General features: G+C 36.9%; 1 protein-coding gene across 3 annotated transcripts in view; it reads right to left on the bottom strand.

Moving 5' to 3' along the window:
- Positions 1–13,620, bottom strand: part of LOC145986463 (uncharacterized) — a 199,620-nt gene extending 186,000 nt beyond the window's left edge. For 2 of the 3 annotated variants that reach the window (XM_083120502.1, XM_083120504.1), the window contains exons 1-2: positions 13,467–13,614; positions 2,537–3,391 (exon numbers count right to left, since the gene is read on the bottom strand). In XM_083120502.1, coding sequence (XP_082976628.1) covers positions 2,537–3,374 — 838 coding nt within the window. In that variant the 5' untranslated portion in view covers positions 3,375–3,391; positions 13,467–13,614. Of the gene's footprint in view, positions 1–2,536; positions 3,392–13,466 lie in introns of all 3 variants that reach the window. The other variant, XM_083120503.1, reaches the window with a different exon arrangement.
- Between the last annotated feature and the right edge of the window lie 10,697 nt (positions 13,621–24,317).

The following is a 24,317-nucleotide window of genomic DNA, read 5'->3' on the forward strand; positions in this document are numbered from 1 at the left end:
CCAGTTGTCACGAAGTTAATCCGCTACTCCTTTAGTCAGGAACATGAGAATATTTGCAAATCATCAGGGCTTGCTGGGTAAAAAGAAACAACATTCTTTTCAAAGTTAAACACAGTTTTATAATCGCTTATATTTCCTAATCACTTACCAATAAAACACTAGAACAGTCAATACTAACGTTGGGCAATTCACTCACAAATAACGAAAGTCAACTCGAAAACCAACAATCTATACTTAAAGTCTCTCCATTTCCAAGTTCTTATTGATTATTCACCTTCATCTGTTTTCCAAAATCAGTCTGTCGTCAGGTGAGAAACATTCAGGTGGGTTCACTTCCTCTGCTGAGATGAGAAAGTGACGTCAACACGAACAGATTTTGACGTATTTATAAACATATATAAAAGTTCCAACTACAACTGTATCAGTCTAACTATAATTGTCTGTGACAACTTGCACATTATTTGTGCAAACATTTTAAAAATCTTAACTTGTTACAAATATAAAACCTTCAACTCTCATGTTCGTTACAAGTTTCACTTTAACTTATTTCCAAAAACAGAATTTAAATGTTAGGTAGTTTAGATTGTGTCAGGAAATATTATTTTAATGCCACGAACATTTTTGCACTCTTTCAACAGCAGGGAAAAGTGACAGCCACCTTACACTCATATTCGTTTCTTCCATCCATTAAAAGTTGGGTATTTTCTTGCAAGATAATTCTTGAATTTGCACTTTTGCTTCGTTATTACATAAAAGTAAATATGACTTAATAATCAAAATTCTCACTATGCATTTCTGTATCGCGTATATTCGACTCTTAAAATGAACTGGCCGACCTCTGTGGTGGAGTGGTTAGCACACAGTGCCACAATGCCAGAGGCCCCGGGTTCAAATCCCAGCCTGAGCATGAATGTTCTTTGCGAGTGTCCCTTCATCAAATTCATCATATCATCGCTCATCCTCATATTTGCGATTAGCCAAAAGAGGCAGAAAAGCGAATTAAAATAAGCCATATCAATCATTCGAAAATGATCTGCTCAGATTACATGTGTTTCATAAGTCTCAGATTGCGAAGGAACGACTTAGAATAATGCATACTAATGACCAGAGTTGTTAAAGGTCCAGGAACCTATAAATTTTAATGGGTTCTATTGGGTTCCGCTGCAGGACCGGAACCTTTTATCTCGCGCAATTTAAATTCGGTCCAAGTTGCATATTGTTTCATTGAAAAAAGGTTCCTGGATCGTATTTTAATTGATCCTGAAAAACGGTTCATACACCGTATTTAAATTCATCCGGGAAAAATGGTTCCTGGACCAAATTTAAATTCATCCCGTTCCTGGACCGTATTTAAATTCATCCCGTTCCTGGACTGTATTTAAATTCATCCGGAAAGAAGGTTGCTCGACCGAATTGAAATACTTCACAGATAAAAAGGTTCTTTACGGTCCAGAACCCATTCGGATCATCGGGAAAATGATCGTATTCAGTTCCCAGATGCTAGGTGTGCATTACTTGCTCAAATACTTAACGCGCCACAAGTGATATGATAATTGTAATGTGTGGAAGCATTCTTGATGCAGCACATGTGCTATGGTCGATGCTAAACTCTTTCCAAAAAAGGAGGATTTTACCAATTTCTAAAAAAAAACCCGGATGCCGGACAGTCACCTAAAAAGGAGGACATGTCAGGATAAAAGAGGACGTCTGATCACCCTATCCATTACATTGTGGTTTATGGGGTTCCCAGATGTTCTCGTGTGTTTCTGATCGTTGCTTGCTACTGAAGGAACTTCATTCAGTATTGTACAGCAACTCAATCCTATGTTAATTTAATTTTGAATGGAGTGTGGGTTATCAAGTTTTACTCAGCTGCTCAATTGTCAGCAGAATTTTAATGAATAAGAGAATTGTATGTTACAAATTTCTATTTCAATATCCCCATACATTATGGAACTGTCAAGATTTTACCTGAAAAGCAAATTTCTTGCCTTGTTTCCAAAGTCCATGGAAAATCTACTGTAAATAATAATGTTAATTTCTGAAAATGAACTATAAATACTAATACAGTGTGTTCCACTTTGAGGGATCAAGAAATAGTTGATAATTTGAAGTGTAAATAATGGTTTATTAACACACCATTATAGATACCTTGATGTAGAAACTCTCCGAGTGTAGGAAAATGGTCAATATCTAAACGGTATTCAAGCTCCCACCAAGTGTTCTGTAGCATCTGTGGAGTGACTAGTGCAGCTGCATTTGTAATGCATCATAATGCTTGCGCATGCACAAGCATGTGTATTCACCATTGGTATATAAACTCTGAGAGTTTCTGTATTTTGTAAAATGAAAAATCTTAACAATATCTTCCTCTGTTTTTAAACGGTGAGCATTTATTCTCGATCCATATAAGCGGAACATTCTGTATTTTTTAGAAAAGTATGGAGAATGAGTGTATATCAAACTGAAGGGCCACTGGCAACTAAACTGAGGAATCATAAATATTATAATGCGTGCAAGATGAGAATCTGCCTACCTTTCTTCTCTTCCTCCTTCTGTGCAAGCCACTCCTTGTACTTCCCTACTGCACGTCTTCTCAATTCTAGTTCTCTCATCTTCCTTATGTCATCGTCTTCCTTTCTTTTCTGTTCCTCCAATAGTTTCTGCAATTCCTCCTCCTTTTTCTTTTGCAGCCACAGTTGCCAATTCAGCTTCTCACGTCTCAATTTATCCTGTTTCTTCTGTTCGAGCATTTCTTCCTCCAATCTTTTCTCCATTTCCATATTTTTTCGAGCTTCAGCCTTCTCCCGCAGCTGCTTTTCCTTTTCAATAAACCATTTTTCCCATGCTGTTAACTGGGGCTCTGAATCGTCACCGGAAGAACTGTTTTCGGATGGCATTCTTGTAAGTACTATATCCCGAACCCTTTTACAACGATCACTTTGAACACTCGCACTAGGCACGCTTGACTGGTTTTGAACTGTGGTACCAGAATGCTCGCCTCCATCGCCAACCAATGACTGTTTCTGCGTGACAACTATGCATGCGCTCTCTGATGAGAAATGCCCTACAGGTGTAGGAACGGTTGAGACTAAACTGGTTTTCGATCTGCTTTCACCACCACTGACACCTTGATGGAGTGAAATGGACGAACATTTTTCGACAATAATTGCAGGATTTATTATCCTTCTTGTCTGGCCACACTGAGAAGTTCTTGACTGTGGATTCTGTTCTTTAACATCTGATGCAATACTACTCTCGCTCCTGGTTTTGGGCAGATCATCATCCAATCTATCCACTCTGTAAGTCCTGTTACCCTGAGATAAGGACCAGAGACTGGAAGAACTTCCCTCATCAGCAGACAAGCTTTCCATCTTCAAAGAAGCATCTCCTTGAAAAGTGGAATTCAAAATTACGAAGCATCAAATATAACACTTTGCAAAACAAAGTAAGTACCATAACTGCCGTTATCTTTGCAGGGGATGGAAGGGGCATGCTGCATAATACACACCATCTAACATCTGAGAAAGTTATTACAATGTTCTTATTATTGTGACATCTTAAATTAAATATTATATTCGAAAAACCCTTTGGGTTATTGTCTCCTCAGCTTATAATTGGGAAATTGTTGATCAGCCTATCAAGTCAAATTTCCACTGTTACTTGGTAATACATAATAGCAGGTATGGAGCAGAGATTTGGACAATGACAGAGAGAGACAAAAGAAAGATGCAGGCAGTGGAGATGAAATTTTTAAGGAGTATATTGGGGAAGACTAGAAGGGATAGAATAAGGAATGAGGAGATCCGACAGACAGTGGGAGTGATGAAGGTTCAGCACTGAATAGATCAGGCACAGATGAGATGGTTCGGACACATGAAGATGGGTGCAGAAAGACTGCCAATAAGAGCTTACAATGCACAAGGAGTGGGAGTAAGGTCTAAGGGGAGACCAAAATGTCGGTGGAAAGAGCAGATAGTGCAGAATGTTAGGAGAAGAGGACAAGATTGGAACACTGGGGAAAGAGAGGAGTGGTGGAACATCTGAAAACAATGGAGAGGCTTGACTTCTATGCCGACCCAGTCAGAGGCAGGAAATGGCGAAGGATGATGATGACTTGGCATTCTAGACCAGGTTCCATATCTTCATCACGAAGCAACATCAGCATTTTGGGGTTGCATTATTTATTAAATGTTTACAATATCTTGATGTGATTTCCCTACCCTGATTGTACAACAATTATCTCTGGTCTCAGGGTTTCTTAATAAGGAAATGATATCATTCCCACTAACACATAGGGTAAGATGGGGTAAGTAGACCACCAAAATAGCATAATTAGACTTTGGTGGAATATTACACTTGACATAAGATTAACATTGACCAGATTTTCCATTCGGACATTCTGCCAATCTCTGTTTTCCAGACAAAGTGAAATTTCTAACTAATTACAAAAATTTGAAAAATAATTTCTTCTCAAAAGGTAGGGTGGCCCACTTACCTCATCATGGCAGAAGTGGGCAATTAATATTTTCTCCGCTGTATCATTAAAAAAAAATCAGCATTGAATTACCTTGAATGGTTCACATGTAGCAACTTTTGTAGTTAATAAAAAATATGCATCATTTCAATAATGTTAACAGTGGTTAGCCACACAGTTGGTAGAGCATCTGGCTACCATGCAGAAGACCCGGGTTCTAATCCCAGGGCAGTTGATCTAGACCAGGAATTTTTCCAGTCATTTCTCTGTTCATGTACAGCTTTGAGACCCACCTGGCCTCGTAAATGGGTACCTGGGAAGATGTGGGGGGGGGGGGGGGTAAAGGCAGCTGGACATGATGCTGATCACATCATCCCAACTATGGTCGCGATCAAGAATATGTGGAGCTCTATACCTCCACATCACCCCCATATGCCTTTATGGCATGTGTGCACATGCACAGGGGTGCATTTACCTTTTTTTAAATGTTTTTCAATAATGTTGATTTTTTAAATTTTACTGTATATTATGCTTCATTTTATAGTTGTAAATGATTCAAATATTAAATATACATCATCTCACATATAAACATTTCCAAATGACCTTATGGATTGGAATAGAAATACGATTGTAGTAACAAGGTTACATTTAAAGAACTCACACAAGAAGCATCTACATGATTAAATACCATAAAGGTCAAATGGAAAAATATAAAGTAAACAAAACAAGCAAAAGATAAAAACAACTAATTCTTATAAAAATGACCAAACATTGCAGTTTACAACTAGGCTAAAAACAAAACTAATGCGTTCTTCATATAAAAAATAAAATACTAGCCTGCAAAGCAAACCAAAAATATCTTGAATATCTACATCACTAGAGGCTCTAATAATTTATTTCTTTAATTACTGTGGCAATTGGACCATCGTCATTTCTATCAAACACTACTAGCATCATTAGTCTTAACATAATCCAAGCCCTATACCAGGAGTTTTCAAACTTCTTGCTGTCGTGCCTACCCTGAGCTGCCAAATTCTGCACGTGCCTCCCCTAAATAATAGTTCACAAATACATGTGACAAATGTGTTTATTTATGTTGGCATGTACATATACAAGTAATGAAAATATAATGTGTGATTAATACATGTGATGTACAATTGTTTCATGTTTATGAGCTGATGTCAATTTACCAGCAATACGATATTCACGAGAAAAGGAGACAGTAAGAAAATCTGGATAATATATGTTAATAACAGGCATATTAAAATGTTCAGTAATGTCAGTGGGATGTATGAGCTTGCTTGGCGTCACACAGTACATCAAATGAGAGTACATATCTGGAAATTAAAAGGCGAATTTCATTCTGGATATTTAGGACTTGATCACCCCATGGCTGAAAATCACACAGATAACAAGCCACAGAAGGAAGCAGAATGTGCAAGGCTTTCTTACATAACTCTGGATACTCATTCGTCACGGAGCTCCAAAATTCAGGTAGTGTTGCAGAAAGAAACATAGTCTTCCATGTTGATTTCAATTCATTTATTCTCCTTTTCTTTTCTGTCACTTTGGGCTAACCAGGAAGATGAGGATTAATGGTGAAGAAGGAACAATCACAAATGCATAAGGTCATCACATAGCACAAACCCGACAGAGGATTATATGGGCTGAGTGTCCAGACGTCAGAGCCTTGCAAATCTGCAAAATGCAGTCGAGGGTGTACTACGTGGATGAGAGTTTGACATTTGGGTCTCGTCGGAAAGGTTCCCAGTTTACACCCCATAGATTTCACTATCTTGTCTGTGGAAAGATCAATAAGGTGCTTCTTTTCTGCAGTTGTAAAATTTGGTGGAGGGTCTCCGATGAACAGATTCCTGATCCAGTTGTGCTGTGTCCTGTGGAAAGTACATTTTGAAGTGGAGTTCTGTTTCTCTCACATGCTCAATGTAGGAAAGTAATTGCCAATAATTTTATCTTCAGTATTTATTTTCCAAAGCAGTAACTTCCCTTCGAAGGTGCATTGAGGTCATTCTTCATTATCAATATTAGTACAGATCAAACTGAAATCCAAATACCTTTCAACATATCTTCTATTCTGGTTTGTCTCAAATACTGAGTTCTACATTTTCCAGTTCATGCTTCTTTGTACACACCTAGAAACTTATCCACTAGGACACTACTTTCATTTACAATTGAAAAAAAAAAAACAATAATCCTGCTCAGATTTTTAACAACCACTTTGATTGTGAGCCATAAGTTGTTGCCAGAATTCTCCTCTCCCTACATGTTCGGTTTTTGTCAAGGTTATATGATTGATTGGTTTATATTACTTCTGCCACTTTTGACTAATCGAGAAGATGAGTGATGATATGATGAAACTAATGAAAGGACACTCATGTCCAGGCCTGGATTTGACACCAGAACCCCTGGCATCGTAGCACACTGTGCTAACTACTCAGATGCAGAGGTCTGCTCAAGGTTGTACGAAGTAACATGCTTATTACAAGGGAACGGATTTATATGTAAATACATATTTATGTATGAAGCTGAAATCAGTTATATTTTGTATTATCTTTGCGCGTCATGGCATGTAGACTCGAAAAATTCAATTTTTATTTTCCATATTTGTACATAGGCTATATTAGGTTTTGACTCATATTTTAGTTATTTTTACATATTATTTCCATATTTCAGAACTTTTCTCAACATGTACTCCATATTCTCACAATAACTACATGTGACCGAAAATTTCTTGTGAATAACTGAGAAAGTCTGAAGAGACGTTAAACAAACAAAAGTTTGTTTATACTCTCCAATTGCATTAATTATAAGTTTTCTGTCATCTGAACAATATATAAGTATTTTTTTCTTTCAATTTTACACCTCCCAACACTTTGCTGTTGCTATTGTAAAACACTTGAAATTCCTGTTTATTTACTATTGTTGTCAACAAATGTGGGCTCTAGCATCAGCTCCTGGTTGTTGCAAACATTATTTTGGCAACTTTGGAAGAGAGTCCTAAGTCGAGCAGCCCATTGCTAACCCCTAACCCCACCCTCGCTACCAGTTGTCTTCCCACAGCTGCACCAGAACCAACGATTTTGTGTGATTTGCTTCTGGTTTCTCTTCAAGCCATAGTCACGATAATAGTTACAATGCCAAGAGAAGTGCAAGCAATTGTTTTAAACTTCAGGAGTTAGGTACGAAATGTCTTATATTATTAAAAAGGTATTTTTTTTTACAATTTTAAGTAAATTTTCAACTCAATATTTTGGTGAAAATAACTAAATAACACATTTTTACTACGTATAAATCCATTCCTTGAGGTACTCCATGTTTAACAGGTAACAAGTTTGACTCCATTTCTTCAAAAACTACTCTCTAAGATCTCCCACTTAAATATGATTGCAAAAGTGACAGCGCTCCATCCTCAAAACCATAAAATCTTAACTTTTTTAGCAGAAGAGAGTGAGATACAGTATCGAATGCTTTGGACAAATCATATAGTTTCACATTAACAACTTTCTTACTGTCTAACCCTAATATACAATTTTTCAAGAATGAGACAGCAGCCTTAACAGTACCTAGCCCAGTTCTATAACTAAATTGAGAATTACTAAATAACTTATTTTGTTCAAAATAATCAACAATCTGAATATTTAGGACAATCTCAAAAACATGACAATCTCATTACCAGAGAACAGCATAATTGCGTTAATAATCCAAATACTCACTAATTAAGGAGTCCTGATGACGTATCTGCCGTTAAGATTTGGTGCTCACGTGTAGAAATTGTAAAATAACCTTGTCAATTACCACGAAGATTCTCAATACACAAACAGCGATTGCGAACCATGTTTTCTGATATGAACAAGTGACGTTCCATTCATGGATAGCCTCACGAACCATGCACGGTTAGGCCAGTTAGGTAACATAGTTAAAATTTGGGGTCGTAGTAATATCAGGAATATATATTTCTTTCTTTATGTATTCGAAACACAAAATCTTGCAATAAACATTGGTTTTCTAAAGAAATCGAGGGTGTCGGTTGCGATCATGGACCCACTTATTTTGCCAGTTCTACACGTGAGCGCCAAATTTTAACTGCAGATTCGTGATTACGAGGCCTAAATTATTGAGTATGAGAAATAAAAAAAAAAAGTAAAAGTAAAGTGTTCCCCTGTGCTTAGCACCACGCCATGAAGGCGTATAGGGGGTGTGAGGGTAACGCCCCACACTTTCTTGATCCGGTCGTGAGTGGGGGTGATGTGATCAGCACCATGCCCCTGACCACCTTTACCCCCAGGGTTTTTCCGGGTACCTATGTTATTCGACGCTGGGTGGATGCCGGGGCCGCTTCCAACGTTAGAAAAGTTCCCGGATTTGAACCGGCCGGGGATCGAACCCGGGACCTTTAGCATGGTAGTCAGAAAGTATGAGAAATATGAAAGAAATTGGGGAAGTTTCCGGTATAGCAAAATCGCTCCCATTTTGTATGCATTGTTTCAGAACTAGAATGAGGTGCTTTTGGTAAGTATGTGTTGCTATTGAATTGTGTTGCGAACAATATGAAATACCAAGTTTGTACATGACAATTTCCCTGCTTTTGTTCCTCTGTAATAAATGACAAACGGTTGAATTGTGGTTTGGGCATTATTGCAGTGAAAATCATGCACCTCATCATGTAGTATGAAAGAATAATTTTCAGCAGTCACAATGGATATCGATATCTTCTTTCAGGTTTTTCAAGTATGATCAGTGCTTTTTTTCTGGCAGTACGCTATGGTACGCCACACCAACACCTTTTTATAGGCAAGAAAAAAACACAACATTATATTTTAATGAAACATAGGTATGGTGTGTGTGTGTAACTACAAGGTTGCACAATCATATATGACAATACTATATTTTAAGTAATTCAACGATATGATGTGTGTGTAACTACAAGGATGCACAATCACTTACGAACATACTATATTTTAAGTAATTCAACTATGATGAACACAATAACAATTATAAACCAACCTGACGAGTACCGGAACCTTCCTTCCCAGAGAGAAAGCACTGAGTACGATGATTACTGAACAGCAATGAACAAATGTGTCTCCAGTTGAATAAACTTAGAAATGGTCTGGTGGAAACCTCAACCATGCCTCAATCTTAATTTCTAAGGCTTCATTTAACCTTAATTCTCTGCACAATGCTTGAATAATTCCAACCACAATTCTTCCTGCTACCCAGTTCATGGATATATCACAATTGCCAAAATCACATAAAATCCATTATAAAGAACTGTGATTATCAGAGTTAGGATTTTTAGGTGCGCACCTTTTTTTCGTAGTGAAAGTGAGACCTCTCTGGAAGGACTCAGTGTGTGAAATGTTGCCTCAACGTGAGAATGGAGCTAATTTTCCAGCACCTTTTTTCCCCTTTTTTGATAACCTTTCCTCTTCCCTTCCTTTTGTGGGACATTTATCTATTTTCCCCCTTTTTCGTGTTCTTAATCGCTTTCCTCCCCTTTTTGTGTCCTTTTACTGGTGTTAAATATATTTCCTCAGCAAATCATTGAATTTTTATTTCCTTTTTCGCGATACTTTTCTCTTTAAGATGTTTTAACATTGTTAACTGAAATTGAATGTATTTAAACTGTGCTTGATTGTTGCCTACTTGAAATCAACAATGGAAAGACCGCTACAGATATGCACCAGATCGCCATTATTTTTTTTAAGATAGAAGGAAATGTAGTTTGGTCTTGGAAACAGTGTGTTTCTGAAGTGGTGGGTTTCACGTTTCATGTGTGCGTAGTGGACAGATATTGTTTGTGGATGTAAGTTCCATACCTGCTTTTTCACTCTCTTAGATCCTGTTAGTGCATGTACTTTACCATGCCGGAAGGAATCACATTAGATGAAAAACACCAAAGAGATCGCATCCAGCAACATATTTCCAGCTCTAAGCATCAAAAGAACAAGAATCTGCAAGGAAGTAAATCTCGGCAGCCTCTCTTACGGAATGCATTTGAGCAGTGTTCTTCCAAGAACCAAAATTTAAAGGAATTTAATGTTGACTTGTGTGCATCTTTTACACAGGCTTTTCCACTCAAGGTGAACCATCCAGCCTTGAAAGGGTTCCTTGAAAAGTACACACGGTTGTCAGTGCCCGATGAGAGTACGTTAAGGAAAAACTATATTGAACCTGTGTGTGAAGAAACTGTTCGTAAAATTAAGGTGAAAGTGTTCGATTGTGATATAGGTGTTATTCTGGATGAGACGACAGACTCAATGCAACGATATGTTTTGAACATTTTGGTTTTTCCTCTGATAGGTGAGGAAGTTAAGCCCATGTTACTAAACACATATGAGTTGCAGAAAACCAATGCCAGTACAGTGATGCAGTCATTTATGCATTTCTGTCAAAAACTGTGGCCCAGTGGAATTTGGTTCGAAAAAGTTGTTGTAGTTACTGACCAGGCTCCCGACATTTAACCAATTGAAGCCGTTGTTCCCTAAGTTAAAGCATGTAACCTCATGCCCTTCACAGGGGGTTTCTGAATCTATTAGAATACAACATTGTAAATGAGTTCATATCTGATCTGAAGAAAATACTCCTTAAGGACCCGAGTCGCTTTCTTGCCTACAGAGAAACAACCTGCCTGCCCCTGCCACATTTCCCCATCATTACTCGCTGGGGATCATGGATTGAGTGTGCTGCATTTCTGTGTGAAAAGTATGAAAAAATTAAGAAGTTTGTACTTTCTCTGGGTTCAACCGACGCAGGTGCAATTTCCAAGGAACAGCAACTTCTCCTCCCAGACAAGATAGATGATTTGCAAAAATAACTATTTTGTGTACATTCCTACAAGTACCTGTCGACAGCCATCAAAAGCTTAGAAGAACAAGGCGTCGAAAAAGGAAAACAATGGGATATCTTTACTACAGTAAGGGGGCAGTTAGATGGTTTTGCCAGAGACAAACTTGAGGCTAATCTTGACAAGAATCCGGATGTTGTGGAATTTGCCATTCCGAGTGAATACTAAGTTTGCCCCACTTGTTTCTGTGGATGTAGAGACAAGCTTCAGCTTATATAAAGATATTTTATCTCCGAAAAGAAACAAACTCACTTTGAAAAATTTAGAAATGCTTAATGTTGTGAGGTACAACAGCTTTGTGTTTTTCCCAGACTCTGGTGAATAACTGTAACACAACCAATGTGTGTGATGTGTACACACCTTCGAGTGAATAGTTTAGACTAATAAAATAGGAGGGGAAATTTTAATAAGTAGTATAATTATCAGCACCTTTTTGAGTCTTATTTTAGAACCTTTTCCCTTCCTTTTTCCCAATGAAATTTTCCCCTAAAAATCCTAACTCTGGTGATTATAAAGTAACATTCACAATTTAACCTGTGATAATTAAATCACAAGTTTCCCATAACTAGACTGAGAAGTGGAGGGGGGGGGGAGAGAGAGAGAGAGAGAGAGAGAGAGAGAGAGAGAGAGAGAGAGAGAGAGAGAGAGAGAGAGAGAGAAAAGGGCTTAACTACAACGGGCCACCGAAATTAATAGAACCATTACAAGTAAGGCTTATGGAAAACATTAGCAATTCACTTATGTGTATTTATTACATTACCCCAAACATTGAATTAATATTTTTTATTCCTGTTCCCAAAGCCTTCCCACAATGAAACTTACACCCAACAGAGATTGCACTTCACTGCATAACATAATTTATTCACTCCAAAAATGAACACACACTTTTTCAGATGTCCAAGGCCAAAAGTCAAATCACTTTACCTTGAAACGAAAATTTTGATATTTACAAATAAAGCTAATTTTTTATGCAAATTATTCTCCTCTAACTTCAAAACCAGCCGAAGAAGAAAGTTATATCGTAATTAGAATAAAAGTTATGAATTGTTATTGTTGACCTTGTATGCAAATATTTTTATACTGTTGGCAACCCTGCTGTATGAATACCATGTATCACAGAGGGCTAACATTTTACAGTTGGAAGCTGTGGTGATTTGGCATGAAACGACCCTAAAATGATGTTATTACTTGTTTGTTGTAGGAAGTGATGTAGAAGTGATCTTGATTCCACAAGTGAATATGTGTAAAACGTGTCTACTTATTCATATTCAGATCAGCTCAGCAGAACTCAACAGAGACAATACTTATGGGTAAAATAGGTTTAAATGGTCCAGGAATCCTTGTCAGAGTAGATTTTCAAGAACCCAGTGGCACAATACCATTATCGGTAAAAGTTTGGTATATCGGAGACACATTAAAATCGGATATTTTGTGTTTCGCATGGTTCGTACTTACCTATTGTGTATTGCGGAACAAAGTTCACGGTGGCATTATGCTTTTTACACGAAAACAAACACAATTTTTTCACATTTACAGTGATTTTTTTATTCCTTTCTTAGCTTCCGTGACACACAATATGGCGGGCACATTTTGACTTACATTGTTGGAATGCAGTGTTTCCAACCTTTTTCATCGAAAAATACCTACTATGGTGATCGTCACGTGTGCAAATTGTACATTATGCATGGGCAGCCGACGGATAGCCCCACGAACCATTCACGGATAGCCTCACAAACCGTTATCCACTGTAGCTGGCGGATAGCCCCCCGAAGCACTTCCGATAAGGTTAGGTTAGGTTTGGTTAGACAACCATGGTGAAAAAAAGGCAGGGTTGGAAACACTAACAGGGGATTACGTCATCAAACGTACGTGAAATATAAGAAAATACGGGAATTAGAGACGTTTGGTGGTTAATGAAATTTTACCGTTGCAGATTTCTTTTCGAAGTCTGCGAAACATTATTTTTTGCACCCTCTTCCCGTGAAACTAAGTTCAACTAAATGATACAACCTGTATAATACAGATGTGTTTGGTGGAAAACTTTAAAAGATACAATATGTAGACGATGCACAAAATTCGAAATTGAGAATTTTAAAAAAAAAATTCATCCATAATACTTACAAGTCTGAATCTCTATCTATTGCACGGTTTTAACTAGGTTGATACTAAATATATCCCTAAACTTTTGAAATAATTACAATGCTTGATCCTCCACGGGTTTGTTTACATTACTTAAAGCATATGCTTAAAGCAAGCGCCATATATCAAGTCTACAACGCACAGACTACTACGGGAATGGATGCGTAAAGTGTATCCCTTATCGCACAAAACTAGAACAAACTTGCGTTATGACGTCAGACGATGAAAGCATACGTTTCTAGTTTGTGTTGTTAGGCGTGTATTAGGTTAAGTTTGGTGCTATTATCATAAATACAGGGAAAATTTATTATTGATGCTAAGAGAACTAAACCTAAATAGCCTAACCTAGGTATTTAGCGTAACAATTAAAAATAACATTTTCTACGATGACGTCAGAACACAGGGTTGCTCTAGTGTTGTGCGATAAGGAAGACTTTCCTTTATTGCAAAACGCGTGAGCAACTTCGTGTTTTGACGTCAGATGAGGAAAAAATATGTTTTTAGGTTATGTTTGGTTCAATTACACTGCAAATATATTATTTATGTTAAGAGAACTAAACTTTACCCAACATCTTAGGCATTTAGCGTAACAAGAGAAGCATTTTGCGGTGACGTCAGAAAGCAGTTGCTCTTGCGTTGTGCAAAAAGGGATACCCACAGATTACTTGACCTCACGGACGTTGGTTCTCCAAGCATTGATCCTATTAACACAAACTTTAAACACGACCAAACAACAAAAAAATTATAAATATGGATATTGCAAAAACAACCAAACTTGACGTGTCTAACCCACTGTGTATTTTCCGGGAAAAAAATTCTTTCAGCCGTAATATCACTACCGTATCATTATGGATATGTCAAATTTTCAAAGCAGCTTTCATGAGTAGATATCAAAGGGCGAGGCTTGAGTTTACAGCCAAACCCATCTGGAGTTTTCTTGAGCACCACCGTTTATGCTACGGAATTTTTTTTTATGATAATCCCAACGTTCAAGACAAAAAATACGTCATTTTTCTTTGATTTTGCATTTGTGGAAGGAAAACTGCTATCTTCAACATATTTCACACTACTTGCGGTGGTTAGGGTTGAATTTTGCCTCGTACTATGGCCTCCTAATGTTAAGCCTTGTCTACAGAGAGAACGTTGACTTGTTATGTCTACATGTTGAAGAGGTTTTCTCAGGATATCAACCAGGCGATTTCTGGATAAGCTTCGGAGCGTTCACACTCATCTTCAGAGATTGAAGTGCAAAGATGACTAGAACCTTTTCTTCGAACAGGCCTCATCTCCAAAAAGGTATCAAATCAACTCTGGGCAAGCCTCGGCACCTAGAGACCTGTTGGGTGAGAATAAGTAAAGGCAAGGACTTAACCTTTTCCTGTTTTCCCAAATATAGCCAATAGTTAGGCTTCAGAGTTCAATGAACTAAACAATCTCCAATTACACACTGATAAGGTATTTCTACTTCTTGAAGTGCAGATGCATTACAAGCTTTTTATGTATTTATTAGGGGAGGAATCTGGTGTAGGTGGTAGGTCAATCAGGTGTCATTTCTCCAAACATAAAAACTTTCTTCTGACATCTCTGCACTTTAATTCCTGAACATGAAAGTGACGTTAGCTCTCGAAAGCTTGGAAGCCTATCAGGAAATCATCATCATTTGATGACAGGAAAGCAACAAGAATTATTTTACAACTACATGTTAGATTGTATTAGCATAGTTTATGCAGATAATGTACTACAATAAAAATGCATTTATGAAAAAGTGCCATTATTCAATTATGTTCATTTATATCTACATGAAAACAATACAGCAAACACTTCTAGCATTCTCTTCCAAGCATTGACTGTTCGCGAAAAGTAGAATGTAGACAACAAGCGCATGGCAATCATGAGACAACAGTTGAAACAAAGGACAATCTATTTAATTTCTAGTCACCATTGCGAAGCTCATGTTAATCGTCATATCGTTTATGAAGTGTAGACCACCATTGTTTATGCGTAGATAGACATCACTGGTGATTACCTAACTTGACATCCTTGATTGGAAGCAACTCTCTTCACTTTGTTCAATCACGTCACGTAGTACTCCTGGAATTTGTTTTCTGGAAATAAACTTAAGGCTAATTCGATGTCAAATCAACTAGTGCATAAACCTTTCATGTCATGGATTTGGCTAAATTTTGGTATACGTTTCTTATCATCTGAAATATAGGAAATATTCTCATTTTTCATGTTGCCGGTTTTTGAGTTACTATTGAATTTTGAAAATTGACAAAATTGCCCATAAACCACTCACCACTGAAACTTTCAATACAATTTGCAAGAGACCTGTTTCAACTACAGGGATGGGCATGGTCTCATTTTAAAGTTTAATGATATACAACATGCTTTGTTTTTTTGTGAAAAACAAATTTTGAGTCTTAAAATTTTATTTTACAATTTACAAAAAACGAAGTTTTCAAAACTTTTACACATCTAATGAAGGTTCAGTCAAAATTTCAAGGTGGCATCTCTTTGGTATCATGAGTGAGAGAGAGTTAAAGCTCAAGTGTGAGTCATCCCTTTCCTGCAGGAACTTGTTTATTCCTGCTCTCCTAGCTTCTTTGTCCAACTGGATCAGTTGTGATGCAGCTGTCAGTGTGTGTACATCTCAGTTAACTTCTGTGCTGTGAATTGTTTGAAACTTGCTTTATTACTCTCTTCATTTTTTAAAAAAATCTTGATATGGATGGCAAGAAGTGGTCCATTTACTGTTGTAATCCTTTGAAGAAAAAGGGACACTGGTGTAGTCAAGATCTGATGAATGTGGCAGCTTGGATGATTTCTTAAAATTACGGAATTGAAGAAAACATGAAAATTTGCACTTCCTGTACACTGCAGTTGGGGAAGGAAAAGCAGGCTATCATTCCAGAAAAAGAAAATTCTTCAGGGCCTGATGATAATGTTGGTCCTAGTTACAGTAACCAAGATTCAGAATATATCCCAAGTAACCAAACGTGGTTGGTCAAACCGTACTGAAAATGGTTGGCCAACGGTTGGCCCAACACAAAAACATACCGTTGACCGTGGTTTCAACGTTGGCCCATGTGGTTTTTATGTTGGGCCAACATAATGGTTTTACGTACTGAACACTAAAGAATGGATAGGTTTGTGTTCTGATATATACGCAACTTATTGTGAGACCAAATGTAAACGATAGTTCAAGTTATTTATGAAAATAAAAAAATACACAGCACTTTCTCAGTCATATGGTATCATTGTTTTCAAGGCACCATACCTTCAAGTGGTAGCACAAAAACCTTCTAGAGTATACTTAGTTTTTCACCTTTCATGGAATTTATTCTGCACATAACATTGTTTAACCACCTTCACAATAATACCTGTAAGAACGTTCTTGTTCTACTACAGCAAAAGGTACTACTTTCATATAGGTGTGACACATATAAATCATTTATTTCGCACTTCTTTACATTGCTAATGTACTATTCTGCATTGCGGAACATTTCTTTAGGTGAAATAATGAATTTCTAACAATAATGTCTATTTCTTACATTTATGAGTACTTACTGTTATTAGTTATTTCGATTCTGTAACACACTGGCACTGGTACGTACTGGTTCATTGCATGTTGTGCGAGCGTTTTGTCGATTTATGCAGTGTTGCAACCTTGTTCACTGAAAAATACCTACTTTCATGCCCGGATTTGAAATTATGCTCGCAAATCATTGACATTAGCCTCACAAACCATTCCTGTTAGCCCCACAAACCATTTCCCGTAAAGTAAGGTTAGGTTAGGCAAGCATAGTTTAAATTTTTTTTAAAAAATTAAAAATACTCGACACGTCATGTTATAGTGAAAACATGGCGAGGTTTGAAACACTGACTACGGGGTTTACGTCATCTAACACACAGAACATTGTGCTCTCGTGCAGAAAGCAAATGGCGGTAGCAGCAACAGCGTGTCGGACAGAGATTTTTGCAGAAAACAACATGCATTCGCATTAAAATTGATCAAAACTAAATTCACGAACTTCCACAACGCAACGGAAAATGATTTGCGTAAGTACTTTCTCCTGTAAAAAGTAAGAAATCCGTCACACCTATATGAAAGTGTTACCCAGCAAAAGAGACAAACAGTAAGCAATTTCCAACACATCTTTCATCCATGGCGGCTGACAAAGGACTGGTGAGTGACTGCAAGTTAAAAATAGCTTCTACTTTCATTAAAAATATATTATATTTCCATTATGTGCCGTGACTGAAATATTCGAAAAGAAACACTGTTACATGTTACTTATTTTACATTCTAGAATTTTCAGCATACTCCTGAAAGTTGTCTTAGCATGAAAAAGTTGTTTCTAAAACTGACTTTGACTCATTTTTCCATGGTTGAGCAAACATTGGGAACCACCGTTGGCCCAATGTAAGACCAACCAAGTCTTACCTTTCCCACGTAAAAACTGACGTTGGCACAAACAGTGGTGGTTACTTGAGATGAATGTTGATACAGGGTTCAGCTACTTGAATGTCTCTTTGATCTCTCTTGGTGAGTCTCCAGTGATTAAGAAGAAACTGAAGAGTTCGAAAAGGTATTGTGGAGGAAAGCTAAAGAAAGTAAGAAATACTTATACCCAATCCCTTTTTAATGCAGAAGGTGATAAAGATGAAGAAGAATGCCACTGTAGCAATTCAGACTCAGAAATCTTTGAGCAACTTAGAAATATTTATAACTGTAAATAAAAGTGAAAGGTTCACAATTTTGTCTATTTTGCCCAAAAGTTGGTCATGTTGAAAAATTGAAAAGGAGTTTGGTGTTAGTAATTAAATAGCAACGAAAGCAAAAAAAAACTCGCCGAAGAGAAGAATTTTGTCCTCACCTGACCCCAGACCTGGAAAAACTTTACCAGAAGAAACAGCCTCATTAGTTAAAGATTTTTACTGCAGTGATGAAGTTAGCAGGCAAATGTCTGGCAAGAAAGACTATGTTTCCGTGAGGGACACAGGTGACAAACATATTCACATTAAAAAAGATTGATCCTGGGAAATTTGAGAGAAATATTCAGACTTTTTAAATCTAAATACCCACTACTTAAGATTGGGTTTTCAAAATTTGTGCAATTAAGATCAGAGAGTTGTATAATAGCAGGAGCCAGGGGTACCCACACTGTATGTGTTTGTACCACTCATCAAAATGTTAAACTAATGATAGCTGGAGCTCACTTAAATATAATGACTCTCCCAGGACATGAAAATCCATTAAAAACATACAAAGATTGTCTTTCAAAAATAATGTTTAGGGTACCACAACAGAAGTGTTTTCTAGATGAGTGTCCCAGCAAATTGATTTCAAGGAACCCTTGAGGTAGAGATGATTGAAATTATAACCTACAAGTTGTGGATATCAGTGGATCACTTTTCTTTTGAGACAATTACTAAATCCACAGAGGAATTTGTTCAAGATTTTTCAAATCAGTTGATCCATCTCAACAGACACGATTTTATAGCCAAACCGCTTTCAGTATATTTTTCTGAAAAGAAAACTTCTCTAGTGCATGATGAAGCTGTGGTGACATGCGATTTTGCTGAGAATTACTCATTTATTTTGCAGGATGAAGTACAAGAGTTTCACTGGAACAACTCAATGGCAACAGTTCATCCATTTGTAGTACATTTTAAGGACAATGAAGATATTCTAAAACATAAGAGTTGTGTCTTCATTTCAGACTGCTTGATTCACAACAGTTCTTGTCCACGTTTTCCAAAGAAAGCTTTTAGATTTCTTGAAAATTGTTTGTCTGCCAAACTTACAGAAAGTATATTACTTCTCTGATGGTTCATAAGAACAGGAAAAACTTTTCAAATTTGTGCAACCATTGGACACACTTTGATGGCATTGCGGCCGAGTGGAATTTTTATGCAACAGCACATGGTAAGTGATTGTGTGTGTTGGAGGGACAGTAAAGAGGCTGACAGCCAAAGCTAGTCTCTAGAATCCTCTTTCAAACCAAATCATGGCACCACTCCAGCTATTTGAGTGGGGAAAGGAGAACATTCCATCAGTAACTTTCTTATATGTGACAAATGACAAATATTTGGAAGGAGAGACATATTTACAGACAAGATTTGGTGAACCTGTAGCTGTAACAGGGACTCGCGAGGTTTCATGCATTCATACCAGTAAGCACAGGAAAAGTTGAGACTAAGTGTTTTCTGCACATTTCTGGTACATTGTGTTAAAGTTAATGCAGATGTTGAAAATGTACCCTTTGAACACATCACAGGTTTTGTAGCACGTGCGTATGATGCCAATTGGTAGGTGGGATGTGTACTTTCAAAAGATGATGTAGAACATGAAGTGCAGGTGTCTTTCTTGCATCCTTGTGGTCCAGCACAGTCATTTAGTTATCCAAGGTGACCAGATGTTCTTAAAATCCCAAGACACACAGTCCTTTGCAAAGTGGACCCTTCAACAGCCACCGGTAGAATATACCAGCTGAAGCAAGACAAGATGACACAAGCATTATACATTTTATCAAAGAAAGACTTTCTGTATCACTAAGCAGATTCTTGGTATGTATGCTTCTGTATTTATAATGTGGCTAGGTATGTAAAATATGTTAACTTAAATCATCGCATGGTCTTGAAAGGATTTCACTTTTCATGATACCAAAGAGATACCACCTTGAAATTATGACTGAACCTTCAGTATATGTGTACAAATATGTGTTAAATTTTTGAAAATTTCGTTTTTTGGAAATTGTAAAATAAAATTTTGAAATACCTTTCAAAATTTGTCTTTAGCAAAAAAAAAACTAAGCATGTTGTATATCAAATGAAAGCCCTCTTCATAAGCTTTAAAATGAGACCATGCCTAGCCCTGTAGTTGAAACAGGTCTCTTGTAAATAAAGTTTCAGCAGTGAGCAGTTTTTGGGCAATTTTGTCAATTTTCAAAATTCAATAACCCAAAAACCGGCAACATGTACAATAAAAATATTTTCTATATTTCAGATAAGAAACGTGTATACCAAAAATTAGTCAAATCCATGACATCAAATTTGAAAGGATGAGTAACAAACTTCCAACAAAAGAACAGAACATAAATTCAGTTCTTAGGCAGATCATAGACAACTAGCTATACAATTGATCACAGAACATGCCCTTGAATTGGTTTTGACTTGTGTGGTACATTAAGAATAGCAATAATAAATAAATAAAATCTTCCATTTGTGCAAACATTAAGCTAGCTGTCTTAGAATTAAACACATCCAGAGTTCATAACCTTTCCACCAGTCTCTGCCTTGGCATTGTGGAAACAATTTCATGTAAAAAAAATCACATTTCATGGTTGTGATTAACCTAATCTGATAAAACTCCCAGACACCTAAATTGATAGTTCTAGCATATATCTGCACTGTTTGAAGCATACTGTGACTCAGGTAATGTTTGGAGATACATGTATTGAGTGCAGGAGTAGAAAAATACAAGGTACCTGGTTGTCATGGTGCTTGAAAATTTTCACCTGACAGCTGAATTCATAAATTCACTTCTAAATTATTATTATTTTTTTTTCATATTTGAAGTTCGTGTATGGGAATTTCCATTACTTTTTTTTTAAAGAAAAAACAATGAATACAGAATGTGTGTTTTCAATGTTTGTGACTTTTCTGTATCCTGTAATTCACAACAATAAACATGCCATTATAATTTTTTCAGTGATACTACCTGAATTTTAAAATCTCCAGTGATATGGTGGTGGGAAACGTGGATTAGAATATATTACATAGTTTTTCATGTTTATCGGACAGATTTTTGAGCAGAGAAAAAGAAGCAAATTTGGCTTTCCTTCATTTGAAGATGCTTTCAATATGATACTACAGAAGGTAATATGGGTATTGTAAACCTTGTTCGCCGATATAAGTGGCCCAACAGAAACGATGCGTATGTAGAAAAATAGCTTAAGAGTTGCCTCTTTCAGTTGTATATAATAAAAACTCTCACAATGTCCTGGTGTTTCTTTTATACCCAAACTGAAGTTACTTTCCGAATGATCCTCGTCTGGGCATGTGCGTCTGGGCATGTGCGTCTGGGCATCCCAGCCTGGGCATGTGTGTTCTTTGTGATTGTCCCTTCATCCATTTCTTCATATTACTCATTGGATGAAGTGATAAAAATAGGCAAACGAAGAACAGAAAATACCAAGGTAGGAGTGTAGTGAATGAGGCCAGTGAATTGTCAAACTTTAGTGTTCATGGCAAATACAGAGGGAAAGATACAAAGAACTATACCAGGGTATTAGAACGGACAGAAACATTAAAAGAAAAAGAGGTGGTGAATGAAAATAAGAGCGAAGTAATGAAGATGAACAGAAGTTCAAGTAGGAAAACTAAACAAAAACTGTAATGGAAAACAACTTGAGCAGGTCCCAAGCTATAAATACCTAGGAACAATACTTAATCAAAATGGGAAAATAGAGCCAGAAGTCTCAAATAGTGTCAGAAAAGCATGTAATGCATAATATCTATTAAACGAGAAAATATATGGAAAACACGAAAATAAATAGGAACATGAGCCAAACTACAAACATATAAATCCCTTTTTATACATGAATGGTACATATTGTACTTTCATTTAAAATAATATTTTTAGAGTGCAAAAATAAACTATAGTCCTTTTTCATTTTAATCTTTTGAAGATAAAGTACACCATCCGCTTCGATGAAATCTTCCTTGCTTACCACATTCCATAGCTTGCTGCTACTTTTACCTGGCTTCGCCATATCACTGACACTCAATACTAACATCACTGTCACACAGTTAGCTTCAAACTATTCTAAAAAAACTTCACAATAGAAGTCTAAATCTAGCAGATAAGTCCACTTTCACTTTCAACCCAACAGGCATGCCGCTTACAATGAGTTTGTTGTATCGTAAGCCCAGATCGCATTGTTTCAACAATTGCTGCAATGTACTCCGAACATTCATGAAGGGAAGGTAAGGTAGATTGGTTGATTTGGCCTTTTAAGTTCACTTTGTGCACACCAAGGCTAATTGGGACTGGGCCTACTGGGATCCAAACCACTACGTGCATTCACTGGGTATCAAACTGGGAACCCTTGATTACAGGAAGGTTAAGATAGAAAGCACTTATTTTTTCTTTCCTCTAAATAGACAATTATTGAATGTTTTGTTCAGTGAATAAACAGTCCTACATATTTGATATCTTGTCAATAAAGGGACCAAGGAGGATGTTTTCTAGAAGTTGGGGGGGGGGTGTAGGCTGAAAAACTAGTCAATAAAGGGACTAGAAAAGAAAATGTTTTTAAAAAGGGGGGAAAAGGGAATGTGGGCTGAAAAGTGGAAAAAAAGGAAAGTCAAAACCACCTAATCTTGTTGGTGGAAGATAATTATCAACACTGTTGTTACTTATTCCATGATCTGTGTTGAAAAAAAAAAAGGACTTCCCTTTAAAATTTGGTCTCTCCTCATTAGTAACTGTTAAGTTTAATGTGCTTCTGGCTATATTTGGCGAGATTTTAAATTTTCTGCCACAAACAAGCATGGCATTTACATTTTTCTTTCCCCAAAAGTATCAGCAGCAAGTACGCAAATCTTGCCATGAGAATAGAACAAATATCAATCAATTTAGAGGTATCATTTTGACCCGGTATTGGCTATGTTGGCAAACGACAAAGTTCAAATTTTGTGAAAAAAAGTTTATTTCACTTTCGTAGACTTCTTCAGCCAGTCCCATGGTGGAGTGATAAGTACAGCATGCTACGACACCAGGTGTACTGGGTTCAAATCCCAGCCTGGGCATGTGTGTTCTCTGTGATTGTCCCTTCATACATTTCTTCATATTACTCATCCTCATCTTCAAAATAAATTAGCGAAAAGTGGCAGAAATGCAAAGTAAAATAAACCAAATCAATTAAGCATCGTTATCTTCTTCTACTTGTTAAATCAAAATTCAGTTTTTCAACCATCGGCTTGTAGCCTACTCTATACCAAAGAAAATTAGGTGTAATTTGTAACTCTGACATTCATAGTTTCAAAGATACAAAATTTTACCGAAGAACCTTGTGGAATTTAAAATTTCATGACAAAAACAAGCATGGCTCTTACATAAGAAAAAAATATTTTTCTAAAAGTAAGAGCAGAAAGTGTGCATTTTTTACCATCAGGCAATATGCAGGTACTGTTTTCAACCTTCACATCCTGGGGCTGCCTACATGGGGACCAGACAAAGTTAAAAATTCATGGAAAAAAATGTTTTTTTTTCTTTTCTTTCTTCTACTTGACAACCAAAATTCGAGTTTCTTCGACCATAGTCTAATCTGTACTGAACAAAATGAGCTAAAATTTGTTAGTCTAGCATTCGTAGTTTCAATTTTTTTATTTAAAGCTTTGCATAATTTTAAATTTCCCACTGAAAACATGCTTTGCCTTGGAGGCTTCAGATGAAAAATCAGCCTCGGACAGAGCCTCGCTTGCCTGTATAGCCTCTATGGACAGAACCTTTTCACGAATGTGCTATTCAAACTTGCCATTAAGTACAAAAAAAATCATAGCTCGGGAAGTAATTGTCATCGAGAGATGAAATCAGTTTAGTTTTCTTTCTTAAAGACAGGGCTTTTAGCAGAGATAAAATGTATAGATTGTGCTTTCCAATCGTAAGTGTTGAAGAAGGGAGAAGAAAATTGAAATAAAAAAAAAGGCATGCGCCTGTGCCCCCCACAATAGATCACGGTGAGTTTTAAGAACATGTAGTATGTAGCAGAGGTACATTTCTACAATCATGCTAAGTTAGGTGGAAAGCAGGGTGATACTTCT

The sequence above is a fragment of the Lepisma saccharinum genome, chromosome 4 (genome assembly GCF_977018435.1).
Source record: "Lepisma saccharinum chromosome 4, izLepSacc3.1, whole genome shotgun sequence".
NCBI classification, from domain to species: Eukaryota; Metazoa; Arthropoda; class Insecta; order Zygentoma; family Lepismatidae; genus Lepisma; species Lepisma saccharinum.